At 42.3% G+C, this 15,785-nt stretch overlaps 1 protein-coding gene across 1 annotated transcript in view; it reads right to left on the reverse strand.

The window, feature by feature from the left end:
- The window catches only part of mlf1 (myeloid leukemia factor 1), a 37,871-nt gene extending 24,233 nt beyond the window's left edge, over positions 1 to 13,638 (reverse strand). Inside the window, exons 1-4 of the mRNA XM_060834208.1 lie at positions 13,526 to 13,638; positions 10,162 to 10,288; positions 2,959 to 3,045; positions 1,457 to 1,585 (exon numbers count right to left, since the gene is read on the reverse strand). Of these exons, the coding sequence (XP_060690191.1) occupies positions 1,457 to 1,585; positions 2,959 to 3,045; positions 10,162 to 10,288; positions 13,526 to 13,560 (378 nt within the window). The 5' untranslated portion in view covers positions 13,561 to 13,638. The remainder of the gene's footprint in view (positions 1 to 1,456; positions 1,586 to 2,958; positions 3,046 to 10,161; positions 10,289 to 13,525) is intronic.
- Positions 13,639 to 15,785: the final 2,147 nt, after the last annotated feature.

The following is a 15,785-nucleotide window of genomic DNA, read 5'->3' on the forward strand; positions in this document are numbered from 1 at the left end:
TGGGTGTGACATTAACGTAGCATAATGCTGCACAGCTGCATGGCTGCTCAGTGCTGGCAAGCATGACAAGCAGCTTAGCTTTCTCTCTGTGCTGAAAGGCTGTGCAACACAGAACTACCAGAAGTCTGTTAGGACTGAATGAAGTACTAACGCACAAAAGGTAAGGCAAAGCAGAAACTCTGATCATTAAAATAAGTGCAAAGTTTGTATAAGTACTAAGAAAGCAAGTTGAGCCCTCAGATATGTCCTATTATGACGCATGAAATGGGTGTCTATACTGCCCATGAAGCAGATCAGCACAGCATTGCAATGTAACATGTCAGACAGCTCCACAGTGCAGTATTGAAGCATTGGACTGTATTATAAGTTAGGTCAACATTTGACTTGATGACGTGTTAAGACTGGTGCTTTTGTGATGCTGATTTCTACAGACAGAAGATGTATGTGTTGCTGTCCATGCAGCATGTTCTAAAGTGTGAGGAATGTTGGTCAAGATGGATCTCCTTAGAAGTGTAAGCAAGTTGGAGCCACCAAGTAACTGGCTCTGATTTTCAAGTTGGGTATTGTCATCAAACACTGGAGAGTTTCATCAGAGTCATCTTGACTCAAAACTTGCTCTCCTGCCTCTGTGGATGCTGCCCGACTTGCTGCAATCTCCAGCATTTGTTGTTTTCAGTCCAAATTCCAGCATCTACATTAATGTGCTCCTACACTGGGTATTGGCAACATCTAGTTTCTCACCAAAAAAAAAGCATCCTGAATATAAACAAGGCAAAATCAGCTAATATTGAGATGTCAATGCATGCAAATATATCCTTCGTTGCTTCTCGCAAGAGTTTTGTGAAGATGCTCAAATCTTAGGGGGAGAATCAGACTTTTTATTCTTGAGTTAAGAATCTTATTAGTTTATTCTTAACCTATTCTTCCAACTCTCATAATGCCCAATTGATGCAGATATTGTGAAAGCTCTCTGCCGTGATCTCTTACACACATTCTTTCTCTGATCTTACCTCTGTATGTTGCAGGCTTCAGTCCTGTGTACCTAGCTTACTTTGCATTCCCCTTTTACCTTTGTCTCAGTATTGTTATACAGTCTTCAGTTTGGGCCTTCTCGCTGGATCTCACTCTTTCTCCTTGAAAGCCTTTCAATCACACCTGACCTCTTCCCAATATCTTGGCATCTCTCCATCTATCAATTTGTGAAGGATTGGGAATTTTATTGTGTTAATGATGCTATTTAAAATAATTTGGTGTATTGAATACAAAGAATGGTAGTTTTTCCTCTTCCAAAGGGATTATCTTAAGAAATTTTTACAACACAGATAACAGCTGTCCAAAGTCACAAGGAATCCCTTTACAGTTATGGTCTGATTATGTGAAACTGTAAAATTTTTATGTTTATGCATATGCCTACTGTGATTAATGCCTGGAGCTTACTGAAGTTTTGAATACTTACTCCACCAGGAACGTTGTGCACATGATTGGTAGCCTGGAATATTTTGGGAGGTTCATTGCCCACTTTTGTATAAGTCATTACACTGGAGCTGTTCAAAGAGTGTCCAATGCGGTCTGAAGGTTGGATTCCCTATCAACAAAAAAAAACACGTTTTTAGAAGATGCAGCTTGACAAAACATTTTAGAAAATTTTAGAAGCCTACACTGTGTTATGAGGTTGAAGGAGTGTGCTGTACCTTTAAGAGAGAGTGAATACTGTTCTGAATGGACAGTTTATAAGATCTGCATGATATGACTAGATGGCAGTCTCAGAGTTACTGAAAAACTGAAAATATGTAATATTTGGCTGTGAAACGGATACATGAGTTGGTTGATTTTTGACAACAATTCAAATTTAACTTATGCCCCAGGATACTAAATCGGTTGAGTTTGAATTTACTGCCTTGCCAACATTGAACCAATGAGACGATCCGATGTTGGAGAAATAAAAATGCAGGCATTTTGAAAATTGGAGACAGAGTCACTGCCATCAACTTAGATCCAAGAAATTAGGAAACACTCTCCATCAAAGGTAACTTTTCATATAAAACAGATTTGCACTAAAAAGAAAGAAGACGACCTACGGAAATCTTCAGCTGGAAGAAGAAAGACACCAAAGATGACAGCCGCTGTATGGTTTTGAAATTAAGTTGATATAATTTAATAAGAGTGTTATTGGAACAGCATATTATTATAGAGTTGGAGGCAGGTAATAAGCACAGAGTCAGAGATGTACAGCATGGAAACAGACCCTTCGGTCCAACCCGTCCATGCCAACCAGATAGCCCAACCCAATCTAGTCCCACTTGCCAGCACTCGGCCCATATCGCTCCAAACCCTTCTTATTCATATACCCATCCAAATGTCTCTTAAATGTTGCAATTGTACCAGCCTCCACCACTTCCTCTAGCAACTCATTCCATACACGCACCACCTTCTGTATGAAAAAGTTGCCCCTTAGGTCTCTTTTATATCTTTCCCCTCTCACCCTAAACCTATACCCTCTAGTTGTGGATTCCCCGACAGCAGGGAAAAGACTTTGTCTATCTATCCTATCCATTCCCCTCATCATTTTGTAAACCTCTATAAGGTCACCCTTCAGCCTCCGACGCTCCAGGGAAAACAGCCCCAGCCTGTACAGCCTCTCCCTGTAGCTCAAATCCTCCAACCCTGGCAACATCCTTGTAAATCTTTTCTGAACCCTTTCAAGTTTCACACCATCTTTTCAATACAAACAGCTAAGAGAAAAGGGGGCTTAGAGTTGTGAACGGTTGTTGGGGGTTCTCTGCACTCATATTTTAACAGATTATGAGGAGAAGTGAGCTTTTCTGGGTGTTTGGTTTAATTAACAGTTCACCACTATGTCATAAAAACTGCATTTTGAATATTTTTACAACATGAAAAGCAAGGCTACAATTCTGAAAAGGAAGAATTTCCCTTTGATTGTGTCTAAATTGCTCTTACACTTTTGTTTTGCATGTCAAACATTTCTTTTCTGATTTGTTCCATCATGGTGCTCATCCTGTTGAAAGGATCTGTCCAGGAAGAAGCCTATAATTGTATGGCAAAAGCAAACAAAAAACTTAGCACAGCAATAGTGTTTTTCTGAATAAAATAACGTATGGGCAACACTAAAATTAAATTATAAATAGCACAGAGTTCAATTTCCTATGGTAAAGTATTTGTACAGTTAAGCCGCTTCAACTTTCTCTGGGCAATTCAGGGTGAAATCAGGATCACATCATGTGAATATTGTGTGAACTTCAATAGCTTAATCTGACAACCCCATTGACTAAACAAAATGCTACAAACTCTTTGTCTGCCAACTGACTCTCATTTTGTTATCGGGAGCTCAGTTCCCAAACTCAATTCCCAGCTACTACAGACTCACCGACTCCCACAGCTACCTAGACTACACCTCCTCCCACCCTGCCTTATTCCCAATTCCTCTGCCTCCGCCTCATCTGCTCCCAGGAGGACCTATTCCACCACAGAACATATCAGATGGCCTCCTTCTTCAAAGATCACAATTTCTCCTCCCATGCAGTTGACGATGCCCTCCAGCATATCTCATCCACTTATTTTCCATTTTAACATCGGTCTTTTTCCAAATCTCTCACTTTCCACTTTTGTAAATGCTTGCACAAAGTATTGTCAAAGTGTCATCTTTGCCAATTAACAACTTTTCGTTGTTGACATTTTAATTCCTGGAAGTTCAAATCCATTCTTGCATCCCTACCAATGTTTACGTATCAAGGAGGTTACCTTTATGTATTTTAAATTTCTACTTCTGCTTTTGGCAGTATTGATTTATTCATAATGTTCATTCTAGGTTCCATATCAAAACTGGCCCTGTCCACACAGTTTGTCTAATTCTTACTCATCAGTAACCTGTTCACAGTTGTGTGGTTTCTGTTTCACCAGACGTAGAGGTCATAGTGTCGTACAGCAGAGACAGGCCTTTTGGCCCAATTGGTCCATGCCGGCCAAAATGTCCACCCATACTAACCTCATTTCCCTGCACTGGACCCATATCCTTCTAACCTTTCCTAACTATGTATTTGTCCAAATGCCTTTTAAATGTTGTTAATCTATGTGCCTGAACCACTTCTGCTGGCAGCTCATTCCATGTGTGTACCAACCTCTGTGTATAAACATTGCCCCTTAGGTTTTCTTTCCTTCTTTCCTGACTAACATTAAACTGATGCCCTCTGGACCTTGATTCCCCAACCCTGGGGAAAAGACCATATGCACTCACCCTTTCCAGGCCTCTTATGATCTTATACACTTTTATAAGATTCCCGCTCTTATAGCTTGTCCAACCTCTCCCTATAGCTCAGACTGTTGAGTCCTGGCAACATCCTTAAAAGTTTCTTCTGCACTATTTCCAGTTCAATAACATCTTTCCAATAGCATTTTTATATCACCAACATCAGATCTTCTCATTGATTTGATGTTGGCAAAACAATAAATTCGAACTCGATTAGGTTTTAGTATCCTGGGGCATAATTTTAAATGGTTTGTTAAATTCAAATGACTGTCAAAACATTAACAAGCAATCTATTTCACAGTCCATTTTCTGCAGCTACACCGGTATCATTTCCCACCATTTTCTCTACTACATGAATGACTGTATCGGCACCATCTTGTGCTCCAACAAGGAGGTTGAACAGTTTATCAAGTCCACCAACACATTCCACCCCTACTTTAAGTTCACCTGGGCCATCTCAGACACCTCCTTCCCACTCCTGGACCTCTCCATCTCCATTTCCAACTCAACATGGACAGCTACTACAGACTCACCGACTCCCACAGCTACCTGGACTACATCTCCTCCCACCCTGCCTCCTGTAAAAACGCTATTCCTAATTTCCAATTCCTCCACCTCTGCTGTATCTGCTCCCTGGAAGACCAATTCCACCACAGAACATATCAGATGGCCTCCTTCTTCAAGGATCACAATTTCTCCTCCCATGCGGTTGACGATGCCCTCCAGCATATCTCATCCACTTACTGCACCCCCGCCCTTGAACCCCACCTCTCTAACCACAACAAGGACAGAGCCCCCTGGTCCTCACCTTCCAAATCACCGACCTCCAGATACTTTGTATCAGCCACCGGCATTTCTGCATTCAAACAGACCCCACCAACAGGGATATATTTCACTCTCCAAAAGCAGGCCATTCAGCCCATTGAATCTACTCTACCATTTGATTTTGGCTGATATGTTTCTCAACTCCATTCTCCTGCCTTCTCTGCAGAACCCTTAATCTCCTTGCTAATCAAGAACCTAAAATCTCTGCCTTAAGTACACTTAATGACTTGACCTGCACCGCCCTTTGTGGCAGTGAGTTATGTAAAGTCATTAGCCTCCTCATCTCAGTTCTAAAGGGTTGTCCCTTCACTCTGAGACTGTGTCCTTGGGCACAAGTCTCTCCCAGTAGTGGAAACATCTTCTCCACGTCCCCTCTATCCAGGTTTCTCACCATTCTGTAAGTTTCAATGGGACTCTCCTCATCATTCTAAACTTGACCAAGTACAGACTTATAAGCTCTCAATTCAGAACAGCATTCACTCTCTCTTAAAGGTGTAGAACACGTCTTCAACTTCATAACAATTCAAATCATTCTTGTAAATCTACTATGGACCCCTGCAATGCCAGCGCATCCTTCTTTAGATATAGGGCCCAAAACTGCTCATAATATTCCAAATATGGTCTGACTATAGTCAATACAGCCTCAACACTGCATCTCTAATCTTCTATTCTAGCCCTTTCAAAATGAATGCTTACATTGCATTTGCCTTCCTAACTGCCAAATGAACCTGCATGCTAATATTTACAGAATCCTGAACTAGGACTCCTAAGTTCCATCATGTTTCAGATTTCCAAAGCTTTTCCCCATTAAGAAACAGTCTGTGTTTCTATTCTTTCTGTCAAAGTTCATAACCTCATATTTCACACATTATATTCCATATGCCACTTACTTATCCACGATCCTAGCAAGTTTTGAGAAGATTTGTAGCTGAGGTTGAGGCTTTGGATGTAGCTTTGCTCTCTGAGCTTGGAGGTTCACTTCCAGACGTTTCGTTTCCCCACTACGTAACATCTTCAGTAGTCCTCAGGTAAAGCACTGCTGAAAATTCCTGCTTTCTATTTATATGTTTGAGTTTCTTTGGGTTGGTGATGTCATTTCTTGTGGTGGTGTTATTTCCTGTGGTAAAGTCATTTCCTGTGGTGGTAGATGCAGTCTAACTCGATGTGTTTGTTGATAGAGATCCGATTGGAATACCATGCTTCTATGAATTCTCATGCGTGTCTTTGTTTGGCTTGTCCTAGGATGGATGTGTTGTCCCAGTTAAGTGGTGTCCTTCCTCATCTGTATATGAGGATACTACTGAGAGAGGGGCATGTCTTTTTGTGGCTAGTTGGTGTTCATGTATCCTGGCAGCTAGTTTTCTGCTGGTTTGTCCAATGTAGTGTTTGTTATACTCCTTGCACAGTACTTTGTAAATAACATTAGTTCTGCTCGTTTTCTGTATAGAGTCTTTCAAGTTCATGAGCAGCTGTTTTAGTGTGTTGGTGGGTTTGTGGGCTACTATGATGCCAAGAGGTCTAAGTAGTCTGGCAGTCATTTCCAAGATGTCTTTGATATAGGGTAGAGTGGCTAGGATTTCTGGATGTGTTTTGTCTGCTTGTTTGGGTTTGTTGCTGAGAAATCGGCGGACTGTGTTCATTGGGTACCCATTCTTTTTGAATACATGGTATAGGTGATTTTCCTCTGCTCTACATTGTTCTTCTGTGCTGCAATGTGTGTTGGCTCGTTGAAATAATGTTCTGATGCAGCTTTGTTTGTGGGTGTAGGGATGATTGCTTCTGTAGTTCAATATTGGTCTATATGTGTTGTTTTGCTGTAGACACTGGTTTGAAGCTCCCCATTGGCTGTTTGCTCTACTGTGACATCTAGGAATGGCAGTTTGTTGTTGTTTTCCTCCTCTTTAGTGAATTTTCTGCCAGTAAGGGTATTATTGATGGTCTTGAAGGTTTCCTCTAATTTGTTTTGTTTAGTAATGACAAAGGTGTCATCCATGTAGTGGACCCAAAGCTTGGGTTGGATGGTTGGCAGAGCTGTTTGTTCAAGTCTCTACATTACTGCCTTTGCTAAGAACCCTGATATCGGAGACCCCATGGGTGTGCCATTGGTTTGTCTGTAGATTTTATTGTTGAAGGTGGAAGTGTGTGGTAAGGCATAGGTCCACTAGCTTGATGATACTGTCCATGTTGATGGAGTTAGTGGTGTTTGGTGTATGTGTCTTTGAGTCTTCTAATAGTGTAGTCAGTGTTTCCTTGGCCAGGTTAATGTTGATTGATGTAAACAGTGCTGTTACATCAAAGGAGACCATTATTTCATCCTCTTCTATCTTAGTGCCTTTGATGGTCTTCAGGAATTCTTGGGTGGAGTGGATGGAGTGGTGTGAGTCTCCTACTAAGTACTTTAGTCTTTGGTGTAGCTCCTTGGCCAATCTGTAAGTTGGTGTTCAAGATAGCGAGACTATGGGTCTGAGGGGGGGGCTCCTGTTTATGAATTTCCAGTAATCTGTAGAAGCGTGGTGTGTTGGATCCGTCTGCTTTCATTTTTTGGAAGTGGGTCTTATTTATTTCTATAGATTTCTGACGTTTTTCAAAGAAGGGCTGTGATTTGATTCTCTCGTTGCGGGGTTGGGTCTATCGCCACCTGTTGGTATCTGTAAGTAGTGAATCGCTTTCTCAATGTAGTCTCTTCAATTTAGAATGACTGTCAAGCGTCCTTTGTCTGCAGGTAGGAATACAATGTCTTTATCTTTTTTTTAGTCTTTCTAGTGCTTTCCTTTCTTGTGTATTGAGTGTGTTTCCTTCCTTTTTTCAGCTTAATGTTGGTGCCACTACCCGTCTGATGGTTTGGTGGGTTTCTTCTCTGAGTTGGTTTCTTTTAGTGTTGTTTTTAATGCTGCTAAAAAATCTTTCGGGTCCGCATCCCGGCAGTTGTAATTTAATCCTCTTACTAAGACAGCTTTTTCAGTGTTTCATAAGAGTCGGTCAGATAAGTTTTCTAACCATGCTTCTGTGTTGTCAGTGTTGTTACTTTGTGGAAGTTTGTCTAGTTTTTTCTGCAGGTCTAGTTTTTCATTTTCTGGGTTTGTCGCTGTCTAATATCTATGACTTGTCGTACCGTGTTTATCCATTCATGGTCTGTTGCATGACTGAGTAAAGACTTTTTTTGCAAAATTTCCTGGTTGTATTTACGAGTCTGTTGTGGGCATCATTAATCAGTTCTCTAAGCACTCTGCGGTCATTTTGCTCTGCTGTTCTTATGGCTAGTGGTGTGTGAAGGGGAGGTTTGTATTGCAGGCATTTAGGTCATACCTGTTTCCTTACGTATTCATGCAGGAATTATAACTGTTTGCAGGTGGCACTCTGACGGATGGCATTCGTTTCCCATTTTTGGGTCAGTTTTAGCGTATTGCGCCCATAGGTCTTAGTGGGGTTTTGAGAAGATTTGTAGCTCAGGTTGAGGTTCTGGATGTAGGGTTGCTTGCTGAGCTTGGAGGTTCATTTCCAGATGGTTCGTTATTCTACGAGGTAATATCTTCAGTGGGCCTCAGGTGAAGCATTGCTGAAAATTCCTGCTTTCTATTTATATATTTGGGTTTCTATGGGTTGGTGATGTCATTTCCTGTGGTAAAATCATTTCCTGTTCCTTTTCTCAGGGGGTGGTAGATGTGTTTGTTGATAGAGTTCAGATTGGAATACCATGCTTCTATGAATTCTCATGCGTGTCTTTGTTTGGCTTGTCCTAGGATGGATGTGTTGTCCCAGTTGAAGTGGTGTCCTTCCTCATCTGTATATGAGGATACTAGTGAGAGAGGGACATGTCTTTTTGTGGCTAGTTGGTGTTCATGCATCCTGTGGCTAGTTTTCTGCTGGTTTGTCCAATGTAGTGTTTGTTACACTCCTTGCAAGGCGTTTTGTAAATAACATTAGTTTTGCTCATTGTCTGTATAGGGTCTTTCAAGGTCATGAGCTGCTGTTTTAGTGTGTTGGTGGGTTTGTGGGCTATCATGATGCCAAGGGGTCTGAGTAGTCTGGCAGTCATTTCCAATATGTCTTTGATGTAGGGGATGGTGTCTGGATGTGTTTTGTCAGCTTGTTTGGGTTTGTTGCTGAGAAATCGGCGGACTGTGTTCATTGGGTACCCATTCTTTTTGAATACACAGTATAGGTGATTTTCCTCTGTTCTGCGTAGTTCCTCTGTGCTGCAGTATGTGTTGGCTCATTGAAATAATGTTCTGATGCTGCTTTGTGGGTGTTGGAAATCTTCTATGACATAATTAGATTTCCTTGTTGTTGAGCTTTGTACTGCGATAGTTACAGTATCAATAATAAACTATTAATATTTGTTTAAGTTATAAATTTGGTCTCTAAGGTCTGTTATTCATCGAATCTGATTGGGAACAATTGAACAAACCTTGAGAGGGACTGAATGTTTTAATTTCACGTTGCAACAGTAAAGCTGATTTGGTTTGGCTTGCTATCCCTGGTCATAACACTCAGCTAATCAACACTCAAATATGGCTTCAGTTCTCCCTCCATATACTTTTACCCTTGGACCAACTCAGTTGGCTGGATGGTTGGTTTGCAATGCAGCATGATGCCAATTCCCACACAGGCTGAGGTTACCATGAAGGACTCTTCTTCTCAAACTCTATCCTTGCCTGAGGTGAGAAGTTAAAACCACCACCAGTCGTGTCTCTCTCTAATGAGAGAACAGCCCTATGGTGTGGTACGATTGTGGTGACTTCATCTTTACCTTGGAACTTCTCCAGGAAACTATCTTCAACTCTCTAACTTTTAATATAATATTCTCCACATTCTAATAAAATTGCAATGTAATTTTGATTTGCTACCCAACCCAAACACCGTCAAGAATCTAAAATCCATCATAAAATCAGCCGCAACATTGCCCATTTTGTGACACTGTTCCTGTAGATTTATGTTGAACTAAAATCTTATTTTAAAAAAAACAGAGAACTATTTGTTATATATTTAGCTCTACAAGTTACGAATGATATTTCTCTAAAACCCAAAACTCTTGCATCTTAATGAGAGTACAGAAATATTAAATATAATACCTCATTCCTTGTCACTGGTTGGTTTGAGGATCCCGGTTGGGAATTTGATATGAAGTCTTGTCCTAAAACATTTGGAACATTGCCCATCATCTCACGTAAGTGCTCATGGTGAAAACGGAATGGTTCCCTATAATTGAGGTACAGGTGAACTGTTTAAACCGTAACAACTTTGAGTAATAGTTTGAGTTATGCAAAGGTAATAGACAGGAATATGTTGCATTTGAACAGCAACTGCTTTAGTATCTGAGAAGTTGAGAATGGTGCTGAAAATTTGTGCAATCAATCATTAACGAACATACCACACTGACCCGATGATGGAGGGAAGGTCATTGTTTAAGCAGCTGAAGATGGCTCGGCTTACAACACTACCTTGAGGAACTCCTATAGAGATGTCCTGAAGCTGAAGCAACCACAACCATGTTCCTTCTGGCAGGTATGATTCCAACTCATGGAGAGTTTGCCCTAATTCCCTTTGTTCCAGTTTTGCTAGGGATCCTTGAGGTCACACTTATTCAAATGCTTTGATGTTAGGGATTAATAGTTCCAGAGATGAGGTGATATTCATCTCATTCGTCCATGTTTGAATTAAGACTGTAACGAGGTCAAGAGCTGTCAAACATTAACAAGGGGTAAGCTTCAGACGAACCTAGCCAATAGCACGGTTAGAGTATCAGATGACTTGGATAGTAATTGAGTCAACATTACAAGAATGCATTATAACTGGTGGATGAAAGGAGAGTGGCAGCAATCTTTGCATTTTGTTTTCTCCTGGTCAGTCTTTGTATTTGCTGATATCAGAGACTGATAGTATCCCAGATGGAACAGATAGTAATGCTGCCTGCAGGGTATACAGAATAGAAATGTTTCTCCTTGGGAACATGGAAATTAAAAGCATTTCTTAAGATATTGCTCTCGCATGATATGGCAATTATGGGTCTTTAATCGGTCATTAAACTTCTTACTCAATTTTGACTTCTATAATAATAGCCTATGTAGGCATATTATTTATTACCACACAGAGATCAGTGAAACTGAGAAGCTCAATAAAAGGATTGAGTTAACATGAAGTTAGCAGACCAAAGACTGAATGCTAAGATAACAAGTCTGAGAATGATAAATGTGCACTTAGAATGTTACAAAGGCCCAATGTTGCTTCTTCCTCAGGCAGCTAAGGAAATTTGGGATGACAGCGAATACCCTTGCCAACTTTTATAGGTACGCCATCGAGAGCATTCTGTCTGGATGTATCACTACCTTGTATGGCAACTGTACCAATCAAGATCGGAGATGGTTAGAGAGAGTGGTGAGCTCAGCCCGGACAATCACAAAAGACAACCTCCCATCTATAGAATCCATCTACCAGGCCTGCTGTCAAGAAAAGGTCGCCAGCATTCTCAAAGATCCATCCCACCTTGGCAATGCATCTTTTACAACCTCTATCATCGGGGAGAAGATACAGAAGCCTGAACACATGCACCAGCTGGTTTTGCAACAGTTTCTACCCTACTGTTGACAGAATACTGAATGGACTCACAAACTCTTAACACTTGTGTTTTTGTTTTTGCTGCTGTTTACTTATTATTTACTATCTATGCTACTTAACTCTGTAGTCTGCCTGTATTGCTCGCAAGACAAAGCTTTTCACTGTGCCACGGTACACATGACAATAAACTTAATTCAATATAACTCCATCTTGAAGTTCTTTGTGCAACTAGGATGATCTTTTCCCTTTCTTAAGCTTGAATAAGACCCCTACTTGTTTGATGCAGACTTGAAAATGGTCACAATAGTGTTTTTTCTAAAACCCATTGTTCTCTGTTCTCAGCATGGTCATATCCCAATCCATAAACTTGCTCCTCTCCCAACATTATTAATCTCCAATTTCAGTCATAGCTGGCCCCAATCTCTGTGCTTCATCACCACCCTGTTGCCTCATGCCACTTAGCCCTAGTCTCTGCCACCCTAAACCCTCTCCTGAAGGTCAGTCATCTCAGCTCTAGGACATCGCTCAGGGTAGTATCCTAGGCCCAACTATCTTCAGCTGCTTCATTGATGACCATCATAAGGTCAAAAGTGGGGATGTTCGCTAATGATTACACAATGTTCAACACCATTTGTGATTCCTCAGATACTGAAGTAGTCCATGTTCAATTGCAACAAAATCTGGACAATATCCAGGCTTAGACTGACAAGTAATATTCACACCACACAAATGACAGGCTATGACCATCATGAATAAGAGACAATTTAACCACTGGCCCATGACATTCAATGGTGTTGCCAACACTGAATCTTCCACTATAAACATCTTGGGGGGGGGGGTTATCTTGACCAGAAACTCAACAGGAGTCACCACATACAGCAGCTACAAAAGCAGGCCAGAGTCTAGAAATACCAAGCCAAGTAACACACCCCTTGCTCTCCCCCACATGTGGCCTGCAGCGGGTGAAGAAGGCAGCTCACCTCCACCTTCTTTAGCGTAATCAGGGATAGGCAATAAATGCAGGTCAGCCAGTGACACCCATCTCCCACAGAAACGAATAAAAAAGTAATTCAATTCCTTCTTGAATGTCTTCATTGAACCTGCCTTGATGCAGTGGGCGCCAATGTGCTATCAGAAGAAGTTTCATGTGCTGAAGAAAGGTCACTGGACACGAAATGTTAACTCTGCTTTCTCTCCACAGACAGTACTATTCTGGATGAGTTTTCCAGCAATTTCTGATTTTGTTTCACATGTGGTCCATTTTTTTTTCTGCAACTCCCTTAGACCTGCACCCTTTTTGCTCTCCAGACTTCCTATATATTAATTCTTTCTCCATCTACATGATTCAGATAGCTCTCAGCTCCATTCCCTGGTCGTGACAACTACCTCTATCAAATCTAGAAAGGAACGTACAGGATGTGTAAAGGAGGTACTCCAGCTTACATGGGACATAGAACAGTAGCAGCCCTTCGGCCCTCGATGTTGTGCTGTCCTTTTATCCGAGTCTTAAGATCAAACTAACCTACATAAAAACTAACCTACATACCCTTCATCGTACTATCTTCCATGTGTCTATCCAAGAGTCGCTTGCATGTAGGTGAATTCTGGATCAGTGGTGCTGGAAGAGCACAGCAGTTCAGGCAGCATCATGTAGGTAAAAACAATTACTGCAGATGCTGCAAATCAGAGTCTAGCTCAGAGTGGTGCTGAAAAAAGCTGAGGAGGTCAGGAGGTTCGGACAAAAGTCCTTCATCAGGAATAAACCTCGGTTTTCCTGCTCCTCAGATGCTGCCTGACCTGCTGTGCTTTTCCAGCACCACTCTGATCTAGTCGCTTACATGTCCCTCATGTATCTAAGTAAATATTGTAACCCAAGCTTACGCGAAGAACGGATCTTCCTCTATCTCACGGAACATGGTCCAGGGAAGGGGACCCTCACTGCTGCTGTCCCTGCCGCCCGGCTCCGCACTGCCTCAGACGCTTTTCAATCTGGCGTTGCGCCTCAGCCCCCTCCAGGTCGCCGACAATCACCCATCCAACCCTCCCTCCCTCCCTCCCTCCCTCCAGGGAACTCAGCCCCTGCCTCCTTTGACCGACTCTCGGGGAAACTTCCAGAGCTGGACCTCGTTTTGTTTTAACGGGCGGTGCCAGCGTCACCATGGCAACGCTCACAAAGTGACTCGCAGCATGATTGGTGGACGTGCGTCCCCTGCCATAATAGTCACCGCGGCAACCTCCAATCACAGGCGCGGACGCCGCCGTATCACAAACAGAGAGCGATGACATCAGCTGTGCTGCGGTGAGCATGCGCGTTTGGCTCATTGGAGGAAGTGATAACTTTTTTTCCCAATTTGCTGATCAAAGTCCTCACTGACGCCGAGTTGTACTGGGAATAGGTGCTGTACGATCTAAACTCTAATATGAACGCATTTCAGTAAATGGTAACCAAACTAATATTTCAGAATATGTTGAATATATAGTGACATAAAGTGCAGTGATTATATTATCGAACATCTTGAAAATGAAAATATGCAATATTTTTCAGATCGGACAAAACTTACAATTTCCCTGTGTGACTTGTCATTACCTTAATTCAACCTGATATTGTGCATTGTAAAATGGGAAAGTTGTGTCCCCACCATTGCAAAGGTGGCAATATTTTAAAACAATGAGTGATCACACTGGAGAACACTGTTTCGAGTTCAGCAACTGGATACCTGGCCAGATTCTGTAATGTTGGAAGTCTCCAGTTTGAATACTCCTTTGGTGCATTAGTAATGTCCCTATTTCTGGGCCAGAACATTGCTGCTTGTTCTGGAGATGTATCAAAACACGTTTAAACAGGATGGTTAAAATAAGTACAATTTCCATGAGGTATATCCATCTCTGCCATTATTTTAACTCATGACAAAGTTATCAAGTGAAGTACGTGAAAGCTCAAAGATCTAACAAAGTAAACCAGTTGGGCAGGAAACAAATGCCTGATTCGGAGTTAATGTCCAGGTACAAGTGTCAATCTATGTAAATGCTACACCATCTTCTTTTGATGTGCTATCTCACCATGGAAGCAAAGTGACTAAACCCAATACTGTCAATGAATTCAACTGCTGGAGGGATTATGTCATACTAGTGGCAACATTGAAAATGGGGAAAGTGAAGACTGTAGATGCAGGAGATCAGAGTCAAAAGGTTTGCGCTGGAAAAGCACAGCAGGTCAGGCAGCATCTAAGCGCAGGAGAGTTGACGTTTCAGGCTTAAGCCATCATCAGGAATGTGGGGGGTGGGGGGGGAAGGAGGCTGAGAGATAAATAGGAGGATGGGGAGGGGGAGGGGGGACGGTAGCCAGGAACGCGATGGGTAGATGCAGATGGGGGCTGATAGTAATGTCAGAGGGGAGGGTAGAGCAGATAGGTGGGAAGGAAGATGGACAAGTGGAGCAGTTCAAGAGGCAGTACTGAGTTGGAGGGTTGGATCTGGGATGAGGTGTGGGGAGGTGAGAGAAGGAAACTGGTGAAGTCAACATTGATGCTGTGTGGTTGAAGGGTCCCAAGCTGGAAGAGGAGGTGTCTTCCTCCACACATCGGGTAGCTTGAATTTGGCGGTGGATGAGGCCCAGGACTTGCATGTCCTTGGCAGAGTTGGAGGGGGAGTTGAAGTGGTTGGCCACAGGGCGGTGGGGTTGTTTGGTGCATGTGTCCCAGGGATATTCCCTGAAACATTCCGCAAGTTGGCGTCCTGTCTCCTTGATGTAGAGGAGCCCACATCAAGAGCAATGGACACAGTTGATGAGGTGTTTGGATGTGCAGGAAAATCTCTGCTGGATGTGAAACGATTGTTTGGAGCTTGGATGGAGGTGAGGGGGAGATGTGGGCACATGCTTTACACCTCTTGTGGTGGCAAGGTAGCCGGTGAGGAGAGTGTGTTGGTGGGGAGTGAGGACTTAATAAGGGTGTCAGGGAAGGAATTGGCCTTGTGGAACGCAGATACGAGTGGGGAGGGAAATGTATCTCTGGTGATCAGGTCTGATTGTAGGTGGCAGAAATGGCAGAGGATAATGCACTGTATCCAGAAAATAGAGGGGTGGAAAGTGAGGACCAGGGAGGTTCTGTCCTTGTTGCAGTTGGAGGGATGAGGTTCAAGG

This window comes from Hemiscyllium ocellatum, chromosome 13 (genome assembly GCF_020745735.1).
Source record: "Hemiscyllium ocellatum isolate sHemOce1 chromosome 13, sHemOce1.pat.X.cur, whole genome shotgun sequence".
Classification (NCBI taxonomy): domain Eukaryota; kingdom Metazoa; phylum Chordata; class Chondrichthyes; order Orectolobiformes; family Hemiscylliidae; genus Hemiscyllium; species Hemiscyllium ocellatum.